Below are 27,971 nucleotides of genomic sequence, written 5' to 3' on the forward strand. Positions count from 1 at the left end.
TGATTTAATTTATATTTTTATTTGTTTTTACAATTTGTACAATGTGAAAAACATACACAAAACAGACACTGAATCACAGGAGGTCAGTAAGGAGGGATCAAAAATAAGAGCTCAAGAGATATCACTGCATGTCAGAAGCCTCAAACAGTGCTGAGAGGTCTGTGATAATTACTGGTAATAGCATCGGAGCATATGGACCTTAGGAGCTTTGTTGTGACCTTGTGCTGTACAGTAGCCAGTTTTGAGTTACGTTGTCATTTGTAAGATTAAACACTAGTGAAGCCGGCATGCAGAAATCATGTCGATGGTTTGATATCGAAGCTTTGCCTGTGATATTGGTGAATGGCAAACTGATTTGTGATCACTCAATGCAAATACTCTCAGGAAGGCAAAGAATAATAATAATAATAATAATAAAAAAAAAAAGGATCTCTAATATTCCAATATCAAAAACATTGAAGTCAGTCGGTAACAACCCTCATCGGCATGCAAATGTTTCCATTACCCCAAACTCCCTTTAAAATTTTAAACATTGCATATTCTGCATTGCAGTAACTTATTTTTTCTCTAGAGAAGTTTAACTATTCATCCAATCTACGAGCAGGCCAAAGGAATCACAATGACAGCATGGCACTCGTCTGAGGCGGTGGTGAGACAAAAGTTGAGCCACCTTTAAACCTTTATACAGCTCACTTGCTGCCTGAACAAGTGCATCTGTGAAACGGTTTAATGATAAATCCACAAAAACAAATGTCAGCCAAATCCATGTACGCTTGAGCCAAATATAAATACACAGCCGATTACACAACCAACACAAATTGAACTGTAGAGAGAACCGAAACGCTTCCACATTACTCCGTGTGCTCTTTGTTCTGCAGTCCTGTGTGGTGTCTCGTCTAATGTTTCAGAGTATTACATCCTCTGGCAGTTATGGAGCCACCTGTTGTGTGTTTACGTCATGTACAGGTTTAGTTTTCTGAAGTCACAGCTACAGGACTAGATGAATCTGGAACTTGTCATTAGTGAAGATGCAAGGCACTAAAGCGTTCCTCATGTTTACAGTTCAGAGTGCATGTGCATGTAGAGTGGGTCACCACAAGCATACTCTAGTGAAGGAGCATTATGTGAAAGCATTTACCTCACATTAACATAAATACAATAAAATAGAGAAGGGGGGGTGGGCAGGGCAGTCATAGAGAAGAGCTTAATAAACCACAGGATTACTCCTGCGTAATGAGTAGGATACCAACAACAACCACCCTGCAATTGCACTTTTTTTTATATTCCTTTAAACTACAGGTTGTTTAACAACCTTTAATAACAATTACAGTGAAACAACATCAAAATCTGATGGCTGATACAGGTCCATAAAGAACATTTGTTTTATTAAATATATGCATACAAAAACTGACCACAGAAAGAGAGAACCCCAGACACTTGTGATTTGAGAGGTGACGGCTAAATGTTATTTAATGTGTTGACTTCACTAACAACCTGTTCATCTGTGTACTGGGCACCATAGGTGTAAACAACTGGTAGAAGTGGGGAGGCTGCATCCCCTCAGAGACTGAAACCTTCAACAAATACTATTGCAATAAACCAAAATTATTTCTTGAACTGCTTATATCAGCACTAAGTTATTTCATGTGTCAACTTAAGATCCCCCATTTCATTCTTACGTAAAAAAACAACAACAAAAAAAACCTACCTGCAAACACCCTCAACCAGAATGTGATTTTACAGCAGCACCACCTCTTAAGTTTCACACTGCGAATGGTGGTCAACACCAGGACAATGTTTTTTTTTTTTTTTATGTGGCAGATCCACTGGCTTACACATCAGATGAAGAATAAATCTGTATAATAAATCTGTATGGATGGACAACTCAAATCACAATGTCACCAGACTCACAGGGACATAAATATGCTTAACATGGAATCATAACCCAGTGAAGAAATATCTATATACAAAGTCAATGTTTAAATGTGTTTGGGGATTAAGGCCACAGTTACAAGGGACAGTTTATCTACTCTTTGCCGTTATTGCATTTTACTTAATAGGTAGCCATTGGGATGTATTCATACTGACACCCTATCCATTACACTCCTGCCTAACTTACTATTCTTTCTGCTCCCAACTCAACCAGTCACACTTTGCTATTCCATCTGGGACAAACCAACTGTCCCACTCTTATCTCCCACTTTCTGTACACTCCGTCCATCGCTCTCTGAGACAACATAACCTACCATCCCAAGTCACTCAACCAGGCTAATGTTTAGTCAGGTGTGTGTGTGTGTGTGTGTGCGTGCGCACACTTGTGTCTATACGTGTGTCTATGTGGTGTATTAGTTCAACCGTTTTCGGTCCCAGCTCAGCTTCAAGTCAGGACCAGTAAGGATGTGAACCAGGATTCCTACTACCTTCTCCTCTTCAAAAGGAATAGACATCTTTGGCTGCTGTGGGTTACGCCCTTGGGTCATTACATTACCAGACACAACCAACCAACTCATCACAGCTCAATTTCCACAGCTGATAGCAGGCTAAGTGCACGACTCTTGTGCTGTGGATGTGTATTGCACTCTCCCTCCAATTGCCAGACAGATTTCATTCTGCCTGAGAGGACTTGAACCACACAGGTCAACTCTATTACAGGAAAAACACATAATAATAAAAGTTGAAATAAAAATAAAAAGCACAATATCCAGCCAGCTAACCAGCCAACTGTAAATAGAGCTATTGGTTCTCGTTTGATGACTGTCTGCCCTGCGTGGCCCTCCGTCTCAGCCTGGACCAGGGCTACAACTGGGCTACGTAGGCCTTAGGTTGGACCCTCCAGGGCTGACTGCATTCTGGGGGGCTGGTGTGGTTCCCATGTGATAGCCTTGGTGCAGGGACACTGAGGCTGTCGTAGGCGGCTGGTACTGCGTTAGTGGCTGTGTGGGGTTAAGCATGCTGACCTGGCATGTGCCTGTGGGTCCTGCCCACTGAGGAGCACTGTATGGGGCTGAGGTGTATCCAAACCCAGGTGCAGCTGGTCCCAGAGAGCCCTTACGAGGCCCCAAAGGGACAGAGGGATTAGCTGGGTTGGGGAGATGAGTGGACGTGGTGGACGTGGTGGTGGAAGGCGTGGGAAGTGTTGGACAGAGGTAGCCTGGGGCTGAGAATTTACGGCCCATGTTGGCTGGAGGGATAATCTGTAATAGTGAAAAAAAAGTGTTACTACTGAATACGCAGGGTTATTACATGACAGCAATGTATCAGATCAAAGTATCACATAAGGCCATAAAATGCTCAAATGACAGTTTTTACATTCAAAGAAAGTACTGAATGCTTACATCAAGTCCCAGAGGTGCTGGTGCTCCAGTTTTAGGACCTTTCTTGCACTGGGAAAGGCTGATATCCCTGGCCCAGTTATCCACCAGTTGGTGCAGGTCATCAGTGAAGGTACCCTTGCCCTTCTGGGTGTGAGAGGAAGGAGGACTGGGTCCAGTCGCCTGGCTCAGAGGAGTTGAGTGGTTCTGGCTGTGGCCTGAACCATTAGTGGAGCTGGTCCCACTTGATCCTGCTAAACAATAATAGAGAAGAGATGTAAACTTGAAAATACATTCAGGGAATCAATTCAAGTAGCTCACTGTGACAAAATGCAGTGCTTGCACATACCTGTAGCGCAACTACTGAGGCTGGGCATAGATGGAGAGGATCTAAGCTGCTTTATGGATGACCGGTTAACTTGTGATGCCTCTGTTGCGGTTTCTGAGGCCTCTGATGTTGAGGGTGAACCTTGTTTTGGAGGGGACTCTGAACAATGAAGACTCTGAGCTGAGGCAAGGGATCCTGAACATACGATCACAAGACACAACAGCGTGTAAACATTTACCCAGGAACATACCATTTCAACAGCTTCAGTGATTGATTGTAGTACTGACATAAACATTTGTATTACATTTGACATAAAAACCAAAACAAGTCCGGTCACTGTCCTTACCTAAGTGTATGGGGCTGGGCTTTCCACTACTGCGAGCAGATTTGTAGGTTTTGCTTTTGAGCCTTCGTCGACCTCCAGCCATTGCCACAGCAGGGGAGAAGACAGAAGGAGGAGGAGGTTTTCCCATCCGCGTGAACAGGGCCTCTATCTCCTCTTTCTGACGAGTCTGCAATATCTGGATCTCCATCATATGTCTGTGAGTAGGAGAAAACAGTCATGTTGAAATATTTCTATTAAGCTGTGAAGTTACACTCAGAGGAAATAAAAGGTAGTGTTAAGTAAGATTGTGAACATATGACATACTTTTCCCTGAGACGGCTAATTTCTTTTTGCAAAGCTTCGTCCTCAGTCTCAGAGTCGTCGTTATTGTCACTACTGTAATGGGCGTGTGCGTTATGAGGATCAGACGTTGACGATGAGGGCCCATTCTGCATACTGGAACCATGTGATGGACTGGAGCCTGCTGCTGGAGCTGGGGTCACTGAGGGAAATTAAACACATGAGGTGTTACAGATAGAGTAGGTTAATAGTAAAGATTCTTCTGGTCTAAACCTGCCCTTACACTATCAAACATTATTAAAGCTACGCAAATTTGCTGAACCTTCAATCTGGTACATACCTGTGACGGAAAAACGTCCCACTTTAGAGCCATTGCTTGGCCCGGATGTGGCATTTGTGCTCGTGGAGACTTGGAAGCGCCCAATAGTGGTGGGCTGGCTGGCAGGACCAGCGGAGAGGGAGGAGGCATTTATTGTGTCAGTTTCACAAACTCCTTTGGCCAGAGAGGATGACCGGTGGAGAGTATTTTCTGGACTTGAGGGGGACGAGGAGGAGGAGGAGGAAGAGGAGGAAGAAGAAGAAGAAGGGGAGGTAGAGGATGACACAAGGGAAGAAGAGGAAACAATGCTTGAGGGATCTGGAATGCGGCTGGTCACACCATCGGGAGCAACAGACACCTGGGAAAGAGAGGAGGAATTTTAATGAACTAAGCATGAGGTTTAAGAGGTTAAGCTGTTTTTTGACTCCATTAACCAGACAAATTTTTAGCTGCGACTTAAACTTACTTGGAAACGTCCCAGAGTGAAACCAGCTGCCGGAGGCTGGACTCTGTTACCTCCCTGAACAGTCTCAGGGCTCAGAGCTCTCCTTAACTGGGCGTCCAAATTACCCAGGGGTTTCTGGGACTGTGGAGTCACACAAACAGGACATCTAAATAGTACTTATTGTTCATTTACACCATTTGTTAAAAACTTAAAAAGTAGTAAAGCAGGTAGTATTACAGAAACATAGTAGACCTCACCTGATTTGGTCCAGGAATAGGGGGTGCAAGTTCAGATGGAGGTGTAGCAGCTTGATCAAAACCAGTAGGTAAAGTCTAAACAAGTATAACAAAGAGGGAAGTCAAGTCAAAATATTATTATAGCAATAAACAGCATTTTTGATTAATTCTTGGATGCTGCAGTTTTCACTAACCTGTGCCCTGGGCTTAGTTGGAGGTGTCTGTCCAGTAGAGGTAATACCCTGTCCTGGGGTGGTTGTGGGACCCAGGACACCCTGCACCCCAGAGGTGAGGGGAAGGTTAGATGGGGGCACTAGGGCGGCTCCAGGTGGAGGAGAAGAAGTCCCAGTGGGGGGAGAGGAGGTGCCTGTGTTCTGATCCACTGACGCAGAACTCTGATCTTTAAAGAGGGACCGTAGCTTCTTATCTAGAGCCTGGATATCATCTCTGCCAGCGGTCTTGTTCTGGAGCTCAGCCCCCTCGGACTCCACTGGCTGTGGCTGGACCTGGCTCTGACTGGGTAACGCGGTGGGAGGAGGGGGCTGAGCAGAAATGGGGACAGGCTGAGCCTGGGAGGTTGTGTGCTGTGGTGCATGGGTGGCCGAATTCACAGGCTGAGAGGACGAAACGGCACTATTAAAAGGCTGCTGCTCTGGAGCAGGGGCAGTGCCAGTACTACTGGATGTAACACTAGCAACAGGAGAGACCGAGACAGAACTACTGCTCAGTTGAGGCCCAGGTACTGCGGGGACAGAGGTCTGTACTGATGGTGGACAAACGGTGGAAGATGTAGGCGGGATGCTGGCAGCTGGTGGAAGCTGTGACGGGGCTGGTTCATGGGAAGACGGAGGAGGTGGACTGGGATCACTGGTGACAGGAACTGGAGTTTGGGACTGAGTGGCTATAGGTGGAGGGGAAACTCTCCCAGTTGAGGGAGGTGGTGAGGATGTTGCAGTGGATGTGAGAGGCATGCCAGGAAAAGTAGTACTAGCAGTGGAAGCTACCGCTTCTGGAGGAGCCAGGATATTTTTAGAGTTTGGACCGAGTCCAGCCTCAGTGGCCAAGGTAGTGCCTGCTTCTAGCTCAGCAGCAGGGGGATCAAGGGTGCTGCATCTCTCTACACGGGCCTGCTTCATTTTACTGAATGCCTGCTGGAGAATCCCAGATGGAGCAGACAGAGAAAGACCCAATGGTATAGAGGGAGCTAGAAAAAATTAAAGAAATAGTTTTAGGAAGATTATTTCAGAAATTGAAAAAAAAAAAAAAAAAAGCTTATGTGAACTGTGTGTGTAATACTACATAACCAGCAAAAACCTTGGAGTTTTCATTACACTTTGTTTTGTGCCTTGCCAATGTTCAACTTCATTTGGTTCTCCCCCTTGATACCTTTCTGTACCCATCAATCATTTTTTTTATTTTTAAAGAATTAAAACAAAGCTTATTTTCATGCAGTGTCAAATCTATCACTTTGAGAAACCAAACAGTGGAACAGTTTAATCTCATAGGGAATAAAACAAACTTTTCTCTCACCAGGTTCATCTCCAAAGGAGGTATTGGCAGAAGGAGATCCAAAGAACTGTTCTTTAAGACGAGACTCTGGCACTGGGCTGACTATAAACCTCCGTCCTGCCGAATGCACCACCTGAGATGTAGTGCTGGGGGAAATGCCTGAGAGAAAGGTCAAAAACAAAAAAGGTAAGATGCGCGGAGGTGGACTTCATTTATATAAAAAATAAAATCAATAACTGGACTGGAGCCCTTTATTTCTGGCTAAGTATGTTCACCTGGCAGCATGGGAACAGACAGCACAGGCTGTTGTTGGTGATCACTCATCTGCAAAGAGACAAAACATATGTGGTTATGTCCTCAAGTTCAGCAGGTGAGGTTTAAAATGTCATTACGGCCAATAGGATGATGTGTAGTAAAGAAATACCTGAGGAAAGCCTTCCTTCATGCCCTCTCCTTTCTCATCAGCCATTTCTATGACTTCACGAATCTGCTCGATGAAGGACTCCCGCTCATTCTCCAAGATGAATACACTCTCAACCTGAAACAGAAAGAAAAGAAGTTCAACTACTGTAACTAAAACTACACATATATATATATATCTAACATACTGTGAGAACGTTCCACAGAATGGTCTAGAATGTGGGTCATTGGTTGATGCAGCAGATATTAAAAAGGACAGCAACGTTAGCACTTAGTTTTCTGTTCAGTTCAGGGGATTGTCATTGTCAATTGCCAAACAATGAGAGTCTTGTGAATGGCAGCCATGCAAAAGTATATACTGTATGAATTATGGCATGAATTATACACGTCTGTGTCAGGTTTTATGTATTTACCTCAGACGAAGTCAGACTTAATTACGTTATGTGTTGAAATATTTGTAAAAGATATAGACATACGTAAAGGGTGAGCAATAGCATTGATTTATGAAGAAAAAAAAATGTAAATGATGAATTATGGGGGTGCCTGGGTAGCTCACCTGGTAGCACGGGCGCCCATATATAGAGGTTTACTCCTCGACGCAGCCTTTGCTGCATGTCATTCCCCTTCTCTCTCCCCTTTCAAATCTAAGATGTCCTATCCAAATAAAGGCCTAAATACGCCCCCCAAAAATAATCTTTAAATGATGAATTATGGAGATACGAGGATTCTGTTGTAACAAACACAACCAAACACTTCTAACATTTCCTACATGTTTAGGGGCAAAAGCTACAGAACCAGTACTACCATAATCTGTGCAATCTCCTCCGGATTATCACCATCAAGGTCAAACTTGAAGGTCACCATCTTCCTGTTGTGCGTTTCCAGCTGGCACTCTGCTACTCGGTCTCCCACGTTCGAGATCTGCCAAACATTCGTTCAGGTTAAAACAGTTTCATGACAAAGAGCTAAAAACTTAATGAATATGAGCGAACTCAGTTCAAATACGTACACTGAGAACATTTAGCTTGGCCTTTGCAGTTTTGTCATGGCGGGAGCGGCTGCGTACAGATCGCCGCTGGTGACGTTTCAGTGAGCGTCCCTCATGGCGACCTCCTGATGTAGAACTTCCATCATTGCCGTCACTAAGACCTGAAGCTGCATCTGACAGGCAGCTGAAAGAGAAACGGGGCCCATGAGAGAGAGATCGGACACAAGTGTGGTGCTGTTTTTTTTTATAATTATTTTTTAAATAACTTTCTTCTCACCTGTCTACAGATGGTGGCACCAGAGCAGAGGATCCTGGCTGCTCTGCTGGTGCTGACTGAGGAACACTCGCAGGGGCCTGAAAAACAGAAAACATTCATAAATCAAGCACATCATGTCAAAAGTTAATGACAATATGTCCTATTGTTTGGTACATTACTCTTTAGAAACGGTTTAGGGACTTACACAGTAGACTGATGATCATCTACATGCCATTCACATTTGTTCATTACATTTTATTTTGGTAATTCATGTTGACCAACTATTTACAGGAAAGGAATGACTTAAACCAGACCATCCACCAGATGGAGTTGTTTAGACAGGTAAAACTGATATCTTGGTAGAAACATGGATGTATTAAGAGAAAGGATACAACAAGCACAATTATTCAGCACTCATGCAGAATGTAAATATTGCTTTGTAACAGAGTTTTCATTTCATTTCCTTCCGAACGTGGCCTTTTTTCTCTGCTGTGCATATATGGATATGGGGGATCGATACAGCATAGTATCGTATATTTTCCGTGGCAATACTGTATCGATACAGTCTATTATTATTTATGTGTTGGTCAGTTTGTCTGCTTGACAATCCCATTTTGCAGCACTAAAACTGAAGTGAAATGAACAAACAGAGAAATGTATATTTTTAGATAAAACAGATGTTGATAAAGTTTCCTTTTGGGGATATAATTTGAAATTGGGAAAAATTTGAAGTTGGAAAAAAGGTAATAAATTGCAATATATCGCAGAATATTGCAATATGTTTAAAATCACAATAATAAAGTATCGCGAGGATATTGTATGGTGAGGCCTTTAGTGATTCCCACCACTAATGGATATTATTCACAATTATACAGGGTACTGCTGTTCTACCAATTTCTAGTTCCAGCCCTGTGGGTACGGTAGTTACAATACTGTGACTTTGATAAAAAGGTCTTATATTCATTACATGCACACAGATTTCATGAATATTTTAAGCTCCAAATAAAATACAAAAGCTGTTTTAAGAACAAAAGGATAAGAAACTATTTAGATTGCTTTTTGATCAAAATTTTAAAGTCCTGAAAAGAAACACTGTTCTATGTTCGGTTAGGATATTTTTGTCTGAGGTCGGGTAAATGTGGGTGAAAAAAACAAATAAAAAACACACTCTTGCAGCTTGATAAGAACTGCCCTCGATATGTGCATTGGTGCTCTATAATACAATTTAGATAAAACAATAATTTGTTTATTTGATCCTCTAAAACAATATGTAAAATGTGACCTAAAACATTTTGAATGATGAAAGTACACACTTCAAGAAACAGGAGGTGTAAGGTGTGAATGCTTCACACCTGCCCCACATACACCCACCCACACAACCTTGTTTTGTGATCTGTAGAGTACCTGCAGAATAGAGAAGCATGAGGCCTGATAGAGGAAGTATAGGTGCTCTGCGTTGAGTGGAGGTGACAGGATAGGAGGACTTGGATCATTGGCCCAAGACTAAGAGTCATGCAGGAATGAGTAGCATGCACAGAGCAAGAGTGGAAGAAAAAAGGGGAGAGCCATGGTAACGAGAATTGTGTGAAAAAAAGAAAAAAAAGAAAAATGATTTAGAAAAACTCAAGCATAAAAATGGACAGCATGAAATCCATACCATAAGTAAGATGAAGAGATATGTCTTAAAGCAAAATCAAATAAATGTGCATGTTGAGTACGAGCAGGGGTTGTGTGGGTCACCTGTAGCTGCTGAACTCCAGTCTGTGCCTGCGGTAGAGTGGAGCTCTGAAGACAAGTGCTGCTCTCTGACTGTTGCTGCTGTTGGGAGGGAGACGACTGAGAGGATGGAGGTATCATCACTTGCTGGGTGGGAATCTGTAAAATAAAAAAGGGATAAAGAGGGAGAGGCAGAAACAAGAATAAAATCAGAGAGGTCTGAGGGTGAGATAAAAGCTGGCACACGTTCATAATAGCATCTTGGCAACTTGCTTGAGATTTACTTGGCTCTTTTCCAAACCTACATGCACTTACCTGTTGGATAACATGGCTGTATAACTCAGAGCATTTATCAATTTGACAGTGTGGGATGTCAAGTTATTCATCAGTCAACAATGTCCTCTCTACAGTTTAGTTTAGAGACATGTACATTACATGTCAATCCACACTGCACGTGCCAGGTTTTAAAAACTACCACATGAATTTTCTCTTTATGGATACCATAAGTTCCAATTTTTTAAAAGCCTACTATAGCATCTGCGAAAATATAGACAATATGTCTATTTTTTTTCGCAGAAAGGCAGTGGGTGTATTGACAAGTGGTAACAGAAAAATGGGACATTTTATCTACCTGAGGGGGAAGCGATGGTTGGTAGTAAACTCCGTACTATAAGAAACAAAACATGACACAAGGTAAGAGTAGGAATCTTGAGAATAGAAAGAAAACTAAGGAAGCTATAACAAGAGACTGGAAAATGGGATTCAGAAAACTGAGCTGCTTTCAAAGCAGCCGTCTGAAGCAGAGAATATAAGCGTTATAAGGTTGACTTAACACCCTCTGAAAATTGTGTATTTGCTGACCTTGAGTGATTGAAGTTCACATTTGCTGCAGTGATATAGAAGTGTACTCAGGGTGTGTTCAGTACAACCTTACATTACCATTAGGTTTGTTAGTGTTGTTATGTGCAACATATTTGAAACTTAACTAGGGGTCAGTAAAACAAAGCTTTGCAATTGGTGTGAAGTTACTCTTTAAAGACATTAGGACATGCAGTACAACATATACCTGTGGAGGTGTCACTGGAACAGACTGGCTGCTTGGCGCAACAGGAACAACCTCAGGCTGGACACCTTGCATCTGGGGTTGAACCTTATGCACCACAGAGAGAAAACATGTGGTGAAATAAGGCATCAAAGAAATTAAACAGAGGATCAAATTTCAAGACCACAGAAATATAGCTCAAGGGGCACATGTATAGCACAGAGCAGGAATGGTTAACTGTAAAAATCCAAACCGCTTAGTCCGCTAGATACAGTTCGGGGCATGTATGTATTTGTTTGGTTCATTTTAGCCTCACAGAAAAAAAAAAAAAAAAAAAAAAAAAACTTCAAATAAAGTTATTGAGTGAAATAAGCCTTGCGCTGTAGTGAAACCTCAGGTGGCAATGCTTCCCCCCAATGTACCAAAAACGTACCGAAAACCGTGACCTAAAACCGTGATATGAACTAACAGTATACCACCTGTATCGCACGAATCAATAGAAATATAGTCTGTAAGTTTAAAAACTTGATTTAAATATATACTTAATTCTAAGGCGCACCACAATCCAATCATCTGATTCAGATTCAATATTATGTCCTTTTTTCAACATCACTCACCACTGACAACTGCTGTTGTTGTGTGTGGTCATTTTGTGTCTGTGGGAGTGACACCTGAGGCTGAAGGTGATGACTGGGAGGAGAGCTGTAGGATATTCCAGACTGAGGAGGCTGGACCTCAGGAGGGATGGTGGAACCAGGTAGTCGGTCTCCTATGTGACTGGCTGTAAGAAGTGCAGAAGAAGGTTAATTTATGAAAATACTCCAAATGCGCTCACCTTCAGAAACCAAACCATTTTATTATCATGCTGTAGGTGTATTCGACTATAAATCATCTTTGATACACACCTCCTCCAGCGTGCTGCAGTTGTTGGTGTTGGTCAGTCTCAGGCTCCTCAGACTCTAGCTGGATGGTGGCCACACTCGGACCCTGAACTGGGACTTGCCCAGTTGACTGGGGGATATAAGGGACACCCTGTGCCATGCTGGTCAGTTGGGTTGATTGAGGAGTGTTAAAGTTAGAACTCTGAAGGCTCTGCTGAGATGCAGGTTGAGCAGACATCTGTGTGCTGTGTTGGTTTGGTTGTGGAGGGACATAAGCAGCAGGCTGTGGCACTGGCTGTACCTGAGGCACCTCCGTGCTTGACTGCTGGCCTGGTTGCTGTGCTGGAGGTAACTGACTCTGCTGTTGTTCTTCTTCTAGCCTTCTCTTCTCCTGATTTTCTCTGACCTTTAAAACAGTCAGCAGCAAATGTATTGAAATCCCTCAAGAGCACTGACCGATAAAAATCATGAACAACATTAGATGCACTATGGTGAGCATGTACTGTAAATACCTGCTGTCGCTGTGCTCTCTTGCGACTGATTAGAGACACCCTGTCCTTTATGGCCTTTGCAATGGTCTTGTGGTCACCTTCGCATACATAACCAGACTCGACCTACAGCACAAAGACATGATGTACAATACAACAATGATCATTTCAAAGTCTGCAATTAAAAACAACAACTTTTAAACTACTTTTTCATTTGTCTTTAATTGTGACAGTTTTATTGAAGTGTTGCATTTTTAAAAGACTGATTAAAAAAGTTCAATTCACCATTTCCTGAGCCACATCCTCTGGTACGTCTTTGTTGAGGTCAAAAGAAAACTCAATAGCTTCGTTGTCTTTGTATTTTCCCTTGAGTTTCTTCACATCCTCAATTCTCAGCCACAGCTTAATATACTCCATCTCTCCATCATCTTCTTCCGCCAACTCCACACGCACCCCTGTGTCCTCCTGGAAGAAGGCATGGTTCAGAAGGTCCTTGATCGAGTACCTAAATAGAGGGAGACGAGCAGTTAGCAAATATGTGTTTTCCTGGAGAGCTTTACTAACATAAACTGGTTAAATGTGCTCTTAAGTTCAAGACCTCTCATCCTTGTTCTGGCGAATGCATCCCTCGATGATCTCCTTCACTTCAGGAATGGCCACCTTGTCGAAGCTGCCCGGCTTCACCCCCTACAGGACACACAAAATCCTGAATAAGAATGGTTCTTCTTCTCATCTGACCTTTTCTTATTACCTTGTTGTCTTTTTTAGCTCAGAGGCTCTACATTCGTACCACAAAGCAACATCTTACATCCCAGATGACAGGGAACTTTACACCAACTTCCTTTTTCAATTGTGTATTGGAATGAATCTCAAAAAGGCACAGTATGAAGTGGAAGGGGTTGCCTCTAAAAAACTGTTAAAGAATGTTCAAAGGATGGCATGCTTTCTACTGGGTGGCATTTAAAAATTGTAGAATGTCAAGTGATAGGAAAAAGAGGGCATAAGTCAGTAGAGGACCACTGACGGGGGATGAATTGAGTAAATGGCAATGGAAAACTGCATGGTGCTACAGTAAAATGGAGGACTGGCTTAACAGCTGGGCTGAATGACAAAACAGGAAGAACAGCCCATCTCCCCAAGGAACACTACAGTAAAACCAGAAACCATGTGATACTAACTAATGTAGGCTCAACACCATGACAGCACTGTTTCTCAATTGAGTCAACTGCTGCAGTATGAGCTATTTGTAGTCCATAAAGAGAGCTAAAAAACTCAATACTTCGCAAATAGAAAAGCCCTCTGTGGAGTCATGTGGCAAAACGTCAGTATTTATACTTTTCAGTTAATGATAGACTAAGGGTTTAGGTATAAATTTCAAGGCCCATTTTGTAGACATTCAATTCAGGTTTAACCTCTATCTACGAGACTCTTGTAATTGCAAGAGTATGACTTATATCAGTGACTGCATTTCAAAAGTGGGCTAGTATGAACTGTATGATTAAGACTAAAATATCTGGGAGTGTTTTTCCTATGACAGTTACTGCCCTTCTGTCATCATCACAAGACTGAACCATTATCAGTTAGGAAAATAGCACGCCTCTTATCAATCATCCACACCTCAGGTTTAGGTGCTTAACCAACATATGCCATAATTCAAACGGAAATACAAAAGAAAACAGTATGAGGTGAAGCAAAGAGGCTTGTTAAACGACAGGTTTCTCTTGGAGGTTTTCTAAGTGTGTGGGTTCTTCAAACAGGGAAATAGGGAATAATCTAGAAAATATAGGAATACACTGAATTTAAGGGGTGAAATACAATAGAAGATAGAAATGTAATGTAAGCTTGATAAAGAGGTGTCAGCAGAAATATAAAATCATTCCAGAATGGGACACTAGCCTTCTTAGCACATAGGAAGAGGTGAAGGCAGGGCAGAGGGGTGACATGGAGGGTTGATAAAAAAAGACTTACGCTGGTAACTCTGCGGTAGATCTGTGCAGCGTTCTGGCACTCTGAGTAAGGGTACTCTGAGGTGGCCATCTCCAGCATGCACATTCCAAAGGCATACACATCCACTGACTCGTCGTACTTCTCTTCATACATCTCAGGCGCCATGAACTCAGGGGTACCTTAAATCAAAACAACTATTCAGAACTCTCGAACTCCCTTACTGATTGAGTGGGCTTCTCACAACCCATTGACCCTCTGCTCCTCTAACCCGTGACGGGTTGAGGAAGAGGAGGATGAGAGGAGTGACCAGCCTGCTGACATCTCATGGAGTAGAACCTGTGAGGTGAAAGTTGGAAGAGAGAGAGAGAAAAAAAAAAAAAAAAAAAAAAAAAAAAAAAAAAAGAAGAAAAGTGGGAGGAAAGCAAAAAAAGAGACAGAAAACAAAAAAGGAGGGAGAAGCTGGGCTCAGTTAGACTGCAGAGAAGAAAGCACGTGTTTGTCTGTGTAAGACCCTAACAAGTTGGGATATAAGAATGTGACTGAGGTAGCCAATGTGCAGAACACACTTGGGCAAAATTAATGTTATTTGCAATGTTCAAAAGAATAATACTCTGGCCAGAATACAGTGTAATTTGTCCAAAGGGACGTCAATGATCTCTGCAAGAGAATAAGGACTAGCTATGGAAATAACTTTTGTCAAGACCTTACCTTACAACCACATTGTCTTTCATAGTACACTCACCTTTCGAAGTCTGACTTACCATCTCTCCTTGACCTGCAGGAGGAAACCGTTATGGTCAAGGCTGAGAGAAGCAGATCCCATAGCTAGTTACTGTGCTTAGCAGTGTGTCTTTGCACATTGGCCTTGTTCTAATAATTGATCATTTCACATTTAATCTCAGGTCTTACACAGAAAAACTGGTTATTTGAATGTAATTGCTTTTTATATTGATGTGTGTTACAGCACACTGTCACACTTACCAGGCCCAAAAAAGTTCATACTTACTCAATGACCAGCAGTACCCTATTCATTCCAAACAGCAGAATGGGGCACAGCTGAGGCTAGAGCCTACATTTTAAAAACATACCCAAGAATGTGAAAGTAAAAATAATAAAATAAAAACAAATAAAAAACAATGGCAAAAGGCTGACAGAGAGAAAGTGGGGAGAGTTCCCTGGACACAGATGGATCAAAAAGATTCTGCAGCCCTGCAATATTTATAAAAGACAGTAAGAGACAAACTACAAAAAAAAATAAAAAAAATAACCTGTTGAGGCAAACCCATAGAAAGAGATGTTAAATATTATAGGTATAACTGGCAAACAGACCACATATTTCCAAACCACAGAACAAAGACCAGTCTAAGACAGAAGCAAAGGCCATACCTTTAGCCATGGCCAGGTTAGCCTGCAAGAAGGCATGACAACTATGAAAATAATCATATTAATATTTAATAGTATGAGAAACGTTAGGCGCTACTTACATTCAGTAGGTGCCTGGAAAAAAAAAAAACTCTCTTTTTTTTGGAGAAACATAGAAATATTCTATACAATGACCAAACTTGATGGAGTCACTGTGCGAGTGCAAAGAGAGAAAGCCTTGTGGTTATCTGCCTAAGATTACCACAGTATTTGGCCTCCTTTTGAGCTGTGGTTTGAGAGACAGCTGAAACGCTGTGGTCTGTTTTAAACCACATCGTCAGAAAAACAAGCCAAAGGAAAATACCCTCTTTAAATACCATCATTTTCAATTCAAACATAAGCAACAAAAAGGTACTGCCCTACAGCAGGACAGGGATCAGAAGGTAGAAATTACTTGGGAGTCGTACCTATAACACTCTTGGCAAATGATGCACGCTTGAGTGTGGCCAGTCCCAAGTCTCCAATCTTGACAGATCCTGTTGGGCCGGTGATGAAAATATTGTCGCACTTAAGGTCCCTGTGGATGATGGGGGGAGCCCGAGTATGAAGGAAGTGGAGCCCCTTGAGGATTTGTCTACACCAGCTCCGCAGCACTTTAATTTTCATCACCTTGAACCGCTTCAGATATCTACAAGAAAATAGATCATAATTTTTACACAAACAGAACTAATAATGCTAGCAAATGTAGCATTTGTAATTTAAATGTATTAATTCTAAATTTTCTGTACACTTTTTAATAAAAGCACCTAACAAGAGCAAATGCACTTGAATTATATTTTAAAAATTGTACTAAGAAACCTATTAACGAACATTTTATAAAATTTTGACAAATTACATTACCAGATTATACAAAGTTCAACAACTACTTTGTTTTCTAATGATTAGACAAACCTTCAGAAAATTTATAATCAATCGTCAAGATGACTGTTTTTATCAAAATGGCACAGCCCTAATGTATGAGGTTTGTACGAGTTCTGTATTAATGTGTGTATTAGCTCTGGCAAGTTCGAGACTCACGTTTTGAGTGTGCCAGAAGTCATGAGTTCAGTGACCAATACAATGCACTTCCTGCCTTTGGAGGGTCCTTCCCAGGAATCGTAAAAGCGGACAATGTTGGGATGCTGTAGTCCCTTTAACATTCCTGCTTCCTCCTTAAAGCGCTGCCTCTCTGTCTTTGAAAGCTTACGATCCTGCAGGAGACAAAAAGAAAATACTTGAAGATTTCACACATCACAAAGGGCAGCAGTATTAGATATACAGATTCATTTGGACTGATGAACATTTTTAACAATGCATTAATGACCAAAACAGTAATGTGAAAAATATCTGCCATGATGAAGACTAATCACTACAAACGCCAAGTAAAGATTTATTTTATTTCTAACCCTAACCCATGAATGTGCCCATGAGAATCCATAAGAAAACCAACCTTTTACCTTCAACTTGATATTCAAGGTTTGAACAGTGGAGAAACTAAAGTAATTCAACTGAATACAACGCCATTGAAAGTTTAACTGTAAGGTGGTGCAATTTACATTTCCTTCGACACACACAAAATTGCACATATACTGGCAAGTACAAATAAATCCAGTTGGGGGCAGAGGGATGTGGCCCTTTTGTCTCTGGCAAACTACTGTGAACCAAATGAAATGTGTCTAGCTTTGTCCTAGATACCAAGAAAACCAAAATGGCCACAAAATGACTCAGAATTAGAGAAGATCAGGACATAGTGGACTATAATCTCAAAACAAATAAATCAGGCTTGTTACACCAAATCAACTCTGTCCTCTTTGCAAAACTTTTTACTATACAACACAAGCTTAAATCCTCTCAACAGACACACATCACTAGTACGTTTAAGTAGGTTTGTGGGAAAAATAAATAAATAATCACCATAACCAGAAGACAATTTCAATTCAATTTACATTATATCATGTTAAGTGTTAAGATGTGGAAAACCGCCAGTTTTGGGGTTTCAGTAAATGTTCATCACAACATTATAATGTATGTAAATTGATTATTTATTTGGAGAGTAATTCTGGATTGGTTTTTACTGTTAATTCAGACAAAACTGTGTATAATTTACAACAGAATGATAGACTATAATTAATATTATCATTGACATATTGCCCAGCCCCTTGTATATCAACTGTATCTGCTATGAGGCTGATTTTGTGTTTGGCATTGCCTGTATTCTAAACAAAGCTACAGATGAGTCAACAAATGTCTGGCAGCTGATGGGTTTGTCAATGAATCATAGCAAATTGTATGCAAAGCTGATAGCGTTGTTTGCCCAACGGGATTTAACATACCATAAACTGAGCAACGCATAAATAAGGACTGGCAATAAAGCATTTTGTAGGGTCCGAGTAATAACGAACATTTCTGTAATTTGTACAACCGTCCTACTCAAATTCCATTAGTAATTCCTGGCATGACCTACATTTACAGCAGGCATGACTATAGATTAGCAAGCCCATGCAAGTTAGACAAGCCCAGTGAAACCCTGCAAGCAAAGACCTCCCTTAAAACCCTGAGGGACCTGGCCATGGGCCAGGCAATTCATCCCATTTGTGAGTGGGGAGAGGATTTTACTTTGTGTGTTAGCAAGAGATAGAAAACCTTCCAGTGACTGACGACATCAAGATCAAGAAAAAAAAACATAACTGAAACTGCTACAGCCTTTGAGGGGGGTATTTTGGAGGTCTGAGGTTGAATGTTTTCAATGTCTGGGGGCAACATAGGGCAGACAAAATGAGAAGTAAGAGGGAAACATATGTTAACAATCAGAGAGCAATGTCAGGAAACAGAATGTGAGGAAAAATGGGCAAGTAATGGAGGCTCCACCGTGCACTTGAATCAACTGACCTACTTTCCAGTCCCAGTATCTAGTTTCTATGTAGTATTCAGTATTTATCTATTGGGGCAGTGGTTCCCCTCTCTTTCTGCGTCATGCAAAACATCCATGGCAGCATTCAAAACCTAAAAGTTCCTAGTTTAGGGTCTACGGCACACCAACCCCCACAAATACCTAAACTACTGTATTTAGGACAGCATTTCTACTGTACGCACACTGCCACATTGGTAACTCATTTAAAACAAAAATACAAGTCCAAACTAGTTGAAAAACAGTCTTCCCTGTAAGACACTCACACTAAGGCCACGTCCACACGTACCAAAACGATCTTTTTTTTACCCGTCTTCCCTGGATTTGTTTCAAGAATAGTTGCGTCCAAACAAATCCACTTGTAAATTACTCAATACGCTACTTCATATGCCAGGCCTATAGGTGGCGCTGTTTCTGCTACAGAAATTCACCAAAAAACGGAGAAGAGCATAGTCACTTCCACTTCCCATCATAACATGACCAGATTATAACTTTCTCTTAATATATCCATGGACTATAAGAACTTTCACCACTGCTCATTTTATAAAGGCCGCCGCAAGAAAACGTGACTTTGTTTACATTGTATAATGTGCTGTTGGATTGCTTTTTATTTTGCAATTCTCTGCCATCAGACATGATTGCAGCGCGCTAGATAGCAGCTAGCTAACGTTAGGGCGCTAACGTTAGCTCTGCTAGCTAACATCGGCAGTCAAACAAACAATGATCCATGAATGATGTCTTTTTGATAATCTACGGTTTTCTGGCTGTAGCCTTTCTACAATAAGCCGTGGTAAAAGTTACTATAATCCGTTCAAGGAGTTGATAAGCAGACAGATTAGCTAGCTAGTTGCTAAATTGTCTACTTCCACTTTATAAACAACCATAGCAGCTAACGTTAGCTACGTCGCAGCTGTAGCGGTCAGCTACTTTAGCAATGTTTAACGTTGGCTACATAACGTTAGCAATATATCTTGTGTAGAATCCAGGACCGGTAGGGCAGAGGGAAGTGTCAGGGAGCAGAGACAAAGTATTTAGATGAAGTGAGCTGGTTTGACCATGGAGATGGGATATGCTCGCTTAGCTTCGTGTGTGACTGGCGTGCACTAGCACAAGTGCGGTAAGAGGTCGAGGGGTGTGGCGATGACATCATCGACACGGGGTCGTATTCGTATTCACCATCCATACGAAGCCAAACGAGAGCCGTTTTCGAATTTTTTCACCCTGAGACCAGGTTTCAAAAAAGTGCGTTTTCAGGCAGTAAGTTTACAGGATTTGTCTGGACGGTCGGCCCAAACGATGCAAAACATGTTCGTTTGCACACAAAAAAACGTTTCCGTGTGGACGGCCCCTAAGAAACCCTACCCTTTTTGTCATGATTACTCAGTGTTAAGGACAAACCAATTACATAGTTCTCTTACCATTTAAAAGTATGCATGACCCAGTTACTGAAAAAACCCTGCAGGAATTTACAATCTTGCAATCAGACACATCACACTCCCTTTGACTGGCACTTGAAAGAGTTCTTTGGCCTGTGCCATGTCCTGCTGTTAATAACACTTGGAACAGTTCATGGTAGTAACCGGTAATGTGTTTACATGTCGTTTCAGAAATCAGGGTTTTGCCTTAACCCGAATATAAGCCTTTTTTTTAAAACTACATGTAAATGCACTGACTGTGAATCACATCTAATGCCAGTTAACGACAGTATCACCAAAGCTGAACACACAATGCTGCTTCTAGGCAAAGGCCATCATAAATTACCCAACAATCTTAAAAATAGACTGTGGTAATAGGTCTGTGATCATGCCAAGGGATGGCTCTGTCAGGTCCCTGCCCTGAGGCCAGCTCTGAGGTTGACACTGAGGGCTCGATGAAGCCCTCTGGGTAAAATTTGTTGAGATCTAGGAATTTGCGGATGGGCCTGAAAGCCAAGAAGTCATATTAAACAGTTCCACCCTTAATGTTACAAAATGTGATGTTTCTTGCTAAATTTGTTGTAAATAACCAACAGAAATAAGCAATAACTATTTAAAATTGTATGGTAAACATAAAGACTACCAATCAAGAAGAGTTTAACTATTTCTGTAAAGCGTGTCACTCCCAGCGGATGCCATCAGCCAGCTGGGCATATCTTCTAAAGGATGCATGGGGTTTTCTTCCTCATCTTTCAACATTTGGCTTCAGCCAGTACTGGAGAGGAAGGACTTGGCGAGGCAGTGAGTGGAAGATGAAATAGTAGAAGATGGATGAGTGAGCAAGAAAGGGAAGGCTCGTAAATGTATTCTTTTTCTTTCCATCGACTTCCTCTCTGTGGTGACCTACTTATTGTTCAGACATGCCTGCAACGTGAGAGCCGAAACAAATGTGTGGATTCATGAGTGGGTAAAAACGGTGGGACGCCTAAAAATTCTTAGACGAATGTGGACAGATGGCCTTCCAGACTATATAAGCCAGGGCCATTTTATTTAAACTTTACACACTAAAGTGTTTAACCATGATTGAGGCACAACTTGAGCAAAGCTAAAGCGAATTGGTATCGGAAGAACGTGTCATGACATTTGGTACCAAATTTCCACTTGTGTAACACTTCAGGTTATGACAGCACACCTCCAAAACAACCCTCAGGCTGATCTTTAAGACTGAAGAGTAATTTCAGTTTAAAATAAAAACTCATCAAATATGCAGGTCGCACGTGCGCAAGTAGTTAAAATACTCGCACTATCACAAAAAATGGTCACAGTTTGGAGCCCTGGTCCAGCTGACACCAAATTTCCAGTGAACATACAATTAGCAAGGCTGATTACTTCCTGCATCACTGATTCTTACTTCAACAGGAAACAAAACTAAGTTAATTAACTGGAGGAGCCCTTACTCCTTTCTCAAAACAGTGCAATCATAACATTTGTTCTGAAAGAATTTGCTTTTTAGGAGGATAATTGCATTTTGCTTGCAATCAAAGTAGAAAAGGGTCAATATACTTCTACTACTGTCAAAAGCACCTAAGAGGAAATGCCTGTAATTATATGAATGTTTGTAGAGGCACTGAACAATTCAAACTAAACTGAAAAGAGCATTCAGAAAATATATTTTAACATTATATTCCACTAAAAATGCCCATGAAATGTACGGGGAACGTAACACTAGCACTTAAGTGATCATGGGACAGCTTTAACAACCATGTGAGAGGGGATTTCAGCTTCTCATGTGTAGCTGAACCGTTTCTAGCAATGCAACTCTTGCATTGACAGAGGAATGAAGGGGAATGGGAGTATCGGGTTGCATGTTCATATTTCAGAACTGACCACCTGCATAAAAGCAAAGCCGTTTTCTCATTCAACTGTAAAAGATTTCTATAAATCACTTCTTTGCACTGAAACAAACAAACCGTCTCCCAATAGTGTTAACCGGCAAAGACCTGGCTAGATCCTACACCAAGTTTAGGGGATTCTCAAAAGAGAGACAGTTACAACTTTTCAATATGGGTGAATCATTTCCTACAAACCACACAAACAAGACAGGGGTATATTTTGGTTTCACCGGAAGTCACAGACCACAGAAACCTTTTTTGTCCTATAACATACAGCTAAGTTCCCCAATGAATTACTCAATCAACAGAAATCCATTTCTCTTTAGTAACCTGGCTCTGGTAACGTGTTCATTTATCATTAGTTGTCGCCCTAATACTAAACAATCAATAGCATTAAGGTGCAGCGTTAATCTCACATCTACCTCACATACCACAATATAGCACCTTGCCATAGATTAAGTCAAACATATAATAAAGTAAAGAAACTATCATTGCAGCAATGTAAAATATAACATAGCTTTCTATGCCTCTACAATAGTTGGCAAATAAGATTATATTGTAGAATAAAGTTTAGACAAAATAAGTTCAAGTATACAGACTTATAGTATAATCTTAACAAATAGAGATAGGAAGGCATAGTTATATTTATTGAGTATTAATGGGATTAAAAAAACAAATTTGGGAAAATGTAAGAAAGGCGGAGATTGGACTGATAGTTTAGAAGCAGGCCTTGGCAGGCCAGCCTTCTGCTATTCACATAGGAGATTCCTCTGTTAGGAATGTGACCCATTTTACATTCACACAAGCATTCAGAGCAGGAAAGCACAGAGCATGCGCATGATTCGGTCTGTGTGAGGGGGGAGGGGCATGTGTCTGCAATCTTCACATTGTTCTGAAACCAGTGTGCATGTGTATTTATGGTTGTTGCTGCCGTGTGAGGCCTATCCCTCTCATGACAGGGTGAAAGCATGACAATAAAAGCAAATATTCACGTGGTGAATGAGGTCAAACTTTGCTTTGGGCCATGTTGCTGCTTTAACTGGACAGAAGGCAGAACTAAAAAAAAGTCAAGCATTTTTAAGAAAAATCACTAACTATTGGTCAGAAGCAGATTGAAAGCAAAATGATTTATTTAATACAGCAAAACTGTATTTAGATAAACCGTCAAATAATTAACTTAAGTATATAAAAGGCGTACAGAAATATTTTAAAGACAAGAAAAAAACCTGATCGTGTTTTTATAAAGTGTAAGTCAATTACTACTACTGTGGCCGCATTTGGCCCTGGAAATTGCAAGAATTATATAATTACCAATGGCATTTGACCCTAATGGAGTTTTACTGACTTTGATGGCAGTTTAGATATGCTACATATTCAAAAGGTGTTATAATCTAAATAATAGATCTCACCTTTTGCTGACAAGAATTTGCTCAGTTATAACTTTAATGTATTGTTATAATTCTGCACATCTGGAAGACTGGAAGAGAGAATTTATTTTTAAAATGGTATAATGTCCTCTGCCAGTGTAAAAACTAATAGGGAAAATCATTATCATGATATCAATTCTGCAAACTACCAGTGCAATGAAACAAAGTCTAACCCTGAATATAGTCAAAGGTAATTTCCTGTGTCTGAAGTGTTACGTATCCCCTAGTCATCGTGCTAAAAACATTTATTGTACAAGCCTTGATAAGTTCTGGTAATTTCCTAATGTCTTCTGGTGAAGTAGACACTTTTCCTTAAGACATTCAGTCTTAAAAATATATTTTGCTGATTTAAATTCCAGCTCTGTGTCATAGCAGTGAGGGAAGTCATCGGGTGGATCTCGGCAGATGTCCACTGCTCCGGTCTTTGGGGAGTGACTAGCGCCATGGAGGGAAGCCAAACACAGTTCATCAAGAGACACCGCCCACACAAAGATGACACAGAGCTGATTTAAAATTGGCAAAGTATCTCTTTAAGTGCAGTCATGCCAACCTGTATGGACTGCTGCGCACACAAAAAAATGTGAAATGCTGACAAATGCAATGCGAGAGGATCAAAAGGGAAATGCTAGCCACATTTCTCTGCTTTAGCTCTACTCCACCATGCTTAGGCCCAATAAAAGCAAATAGCCTGAACAAAAGGAGAAGATGACACCTGCAGTAGGAATGAAACCATAAGGGTGACTCAATTAAAAGAACATTCATGACTGACAGCAAGTGATAGCAATGATGGAAGGAAAGTAATAAGAATAATGGTTATACAAATTTCATACCTGCAGCTCACACCAAGCCACCTCCACTGTGGTCTCAGTGTCCAAGCCCTTGTACACAGTCTTGAAGGAGCCACGTCCAATTTCTATATCAAACTTTAGGAAACGCCCATCTGGGGATGTTCCAACTGCTTTGGTCTCTGCCTCTTCAATGTCATCCTGCACTTTTTTCTCAGCTTCTCTCTGTTCTGCCTCTGCTCGTGCCTTGGCAGAGTCCTTATCTTCTTCCTCCCCCTCTTCTTCATTATGATCCTTCACCTCAGTGGTGCTTTCAGGTTCTGTTTGACTTGGCAATTCTGTTCCTAAGCCTGGTGCGGAGCAGGCTGCTAACACAACCTCTCCATCACAGGTATCTTGTAAAATGGCAGGCTCCTTTTCTGAAGGCACTACATCCACCTTGGCTATTCCTTTTCCTTCTACTCCTCCTCCACTATCAGCAGACTCTGCATTTTGAGCTAAAATTGGTTCAGCCCGCTGCAGATGACCAGTAGCAGCAGCCAGTTGCCGCTCGGGGGCAGCTTCTCGTAGGTGAACCCGTTGAGGTGCAGGGATGGGGATCTTGCTGGGTAAAGGGAGGGCCAATGCAGTAGCATTGGAATCACTGATGACACTGCGGCGCAAGAAACGGTGTTCAGGGTTACATCGATCCCGCTCCATGGTGTGATGCCGGCGTCTCACCTCTGTTGGCCGGCACTCACTCACCATTGAATCTGAACCAGAACTGGGGCCATTTCCACTCTTTTGAGGGGGAGCCAGGAACTTCACCATTCTGTTGTCTGGCTTTTCCGACATCCCACCACCCACACTAAGAGTAAGGGTGTACAATAACTAATTAAAATAAGTATTCTTCCATGTCCGTCATATAGGCTTATGTAAGCAGTATCGATGTGTGTTTGAAAAGAAAAAAAGTCTAACAACTTCTACCTTCAGCTCTCTTTTTTACTGCTCAAAGACAGTCTTTATATATATAGTGCAGAGATTGGAGGTGTAGAATGGGAGGTGTTCTCTTGTAAATGGTAAAAGATTGAACACCACAGCAAAACACAGAGTGCTGATGTTGATACACAAGTCTCTTTAAGTCCACACCATCCATCCTGCAAGACACAGGGTGCAGCTTCTATCAAGCATAAGGAATCACTGATTAGGAAAAAAACATCCAGAGCCCACAACAGTCACTGAATGCAGGAAAGGCAGGAAGGCCAGACACTTGGAATATGCTCCAGTCCAGGTTCACTGCAAGAGAAAAAAAAAGAAAAGCTGAGCTAAGCCTGAGATGTTTCAAAAAGTAACAAACATTGTCAAATGTCAACAAGATCTGTAAGAGACAAGCGTAAGTGTTCACAAGTAGAATTTACAGTATGCATAAAGTTTAATAGCATTGATTTCATCAGAAGCTTGATCATTTTGTGATTCACTTTTGATGTGAAATAGAAATGTGTCTTTAAGGTAACCGCCTTTGATAAAATGTGCCATCTTGCCAAAAGACATAGGATGTAAGGCACATGCATGCATTTACAGAGGCTTATTTGAAGGTCCTATTAAGCAATTTTACTGTATTTCAAAGCTGTGCCCAATTGGTATAACATGCAACTAATTGGTTTAGTAAGCATTAAGTGTTTATATTTAAGTATATAATAAATAAGTATTTTAAAGCATGTAATGTGATATAAATCCCAAATGCATTCCACAGCCCTACAGAATGACACACTAAAACTCATTATTCTCACGTTCGTTTGAGACCTTAAGTAACTAATTGAACACAGTTGACAGCTGATTATTCCTGTCTCAAGTATGAACAGGAAATCACAAATACCAATACTCATGTTAGTGATTTTGTCTGAATAAGTCAAAGCCACACAAAGATATAACCCTGCCAAGAAATAACGATAACTGTAGATGCAAAGACTGGTGCAACGTGCATGACTATTTTTGCAATGTGTTTATATAGTCTTTTAAATACCCAGGCTTGCAATGACAATCGTATTGCTTACTAGTCATCTAACGTTATAAACTGCTATGGTTGCAGCCATTACCAGCGTAGGCTACCACAATGTCAAAACAAAATCCGGTCGGGTTAGCAGCAATAACATCCCGATAAATTTGAGAAACAACGACGCGACCTAATTCAATTAGTAGCTATATTAATTAACGTAAGCCTTGTCTTACGTCTATTTCTCTACCGCCTTATAAATGACACCACAGCCATTTGAAATGGCAACATCGACCATACAAAGCAAGGAGGAGCAACGGCTCTTTGTTAGCTTGCTAACAAGGATAGCTAGCACAGAGCTAGTTAGCTGGCATAAGCTGATCTTTAACCGGTAAAACATTAACCGACGATTAATGATTTCCACGTCACGTCGTCTTAAAATATATTCCGCCCCGTAGTTTGCAATTCAGCTTAACGTTTAAGGTAATTTCACATAGCTATTGTTGCCATTTTAATGTATCTGTAAGCGTTAGCAATTAACACTAGCGTGTAGTCCATATTGACAACTTTACCGTATCCAGGGCCAGTACCCATCCCGGAGTGATTAACATTACAAGCCGTGCTATAATACACCGGATACGTATGACGCCGGTTGGAAATCGACCAGCCTTTGCCACTGCTACCTAGCTAGCTAACGTCAGCTAGTCTGGCCTTTCTGATGGCCTAAAAAACTAGACCCACCTCCTGGCTGTGCCAATTTAAAGCAATGTTATCTGACGCGTTAATAACGCTAACGCTTCGTTTGTCGTTATTACGCACTTTAAAATGAGATTCTCACTAGCTAGCTAGCTGGTTCACAGCGACCATTCGTAGCCGAGTGGTAAACACTTTTAAATGACGCTTGTTTCGGTTTAATAACGTTGTGCTAGCTACTGTTCGTTGAGTTGGCGAGTCTGGCTTCATGTCTGGCTTTGCTAACAGTTAGCAACATTAAGCGGTGCCGGGTGGCAGATGGACCTACCTCTAGATCGTAACGTTATCCACAATACAGCTGACAAGCATCGGCGTTTAAATTGTCCTTACAGCGTTAATCCGTCTTCGCATTTATAATGGGGAATACGTGTACACTATCCTTACTGTCAAGCAGACACGTCATCCAATTAGTGAACATCAAAGTTGCGATTTGTGGGCTCAAACAAGCGGCGCAGTGGTTACATATTGACGAAGAAAACGGGTTTTTCTGAAAGCGCCTGCGCCAATGAAGAATGACCTCATAACCATAACACACATACATAAATCACTTTGAAGCACCATTGTTGTATCAATTTTGTATCTGATTTCCTATGACAATGGATGTATATGTAAATCAAAAGTCAGGTGAATTCAAACCATTTATTGGTCACATATCACTAATTCTAAATTATATGATATGCATATTCTAAAATGAATTAATATTAACGAAGAAAATCCTTTTGGGATACGTTAATTTAAGCTAAGTGGGATAACATTTTCAATTACCATAAAATTATGCATACGCCTCAAAAAGGGTTTGATATGTTCAAAATCTTGCATAATTTGGTCCGAGTTTAGGTGTCAACACAAGTTAGAGCTGTCTATTTGTCAAACATATGTTACAATATTTTTTGAATATAAAGACCTT

General features: G+C 41.2%; 1 protein-coding gene across 7 annotated transcripts; it reads right to left on the reverse strand.

The window, feature by feature from the left end:
- Window positions 1–27,553, reverse strand: LOC120564570 (serine/threonine-protein kinase WNK1-like). 7 transcript variants are annotated; one of them, XM_039809680.1, is made up of 29 exons: window positions 27,333–27,553; window positions 24,385–25,614; window positions 16,951–17,123; window positions 16,341–16,561; window positions 14,533–14,690; window positions 13,163–13,251; window positions 12,850–13,069; window positions 12,589–12,690; window positions 12,101–12,482; window positions 11,813–11,976; window positions 11,220–11,303; window positions 10,785–10,820; window positions 10,178–10,312; window positions 9,842–9,940; window positions 8,459–8,535; window positions 8,203–8,365; window positions 7,998–8,114; window positions 7,198–7,311; window positions 7,049–7,097; window positions 6,795–6,932; window positions 5,459–6,468; window positions 5,286–5,360; window positions 5,050–5,169; window positions 4,605–4,941; window positions 4,289–4,466; window positions 3,986–4,179; window positions 3,661–3,834; window positions 3,336–3,562; window positions 1–3,194 (listed from the first exon to the last, which is right to left on the reverse strand). In XM_039809680.1, the coding sequence occupies exons 2-29, from the start codon at window positions 25,171–25,173 to the stop codon at window positions 2,808–2,810; spliced, it is 6,012 nt and encodes a 2,003-aa protein (XP_039665614.1). In that variant the 5' UTR covers window positions 25,174–25,614; window positions 27,333–27,553; the 3' UTR covers window positions 1–2,807. The 7 variants fall into 7 exon arrangements, with proteins under 7 accessions (XP_039665614.1, XP_039665611.1, XP_039665613.1 ...); XM_039809677.1 differs by having other exon boundaries at window positions 3,336–3,565; XM_039809679.1 differs by lacking the exon at window positions 27,333–27,553 and adding an exon at window positions 27,053–27,253 and having other exon boundaries at window positions 3,336–3,565.
- Window positions 27,554–27,971: the final 418 nt, after the last annotated feature.

This window comes from Perca fluviatilis, chromosome 8 (assembly GCF_010015445.1).
Source record: "Perca fluviatilis chromosome 8, GENO_Pfluv_1.0, whole genome shotgun sequence".
NCBI classification, from domain to species: domain Eukaryota; kingdom Metazoa; phylum Chordata; class Actinopteri; order Perciformes; family Percidae; genus Perca; species Perca fluviatilis.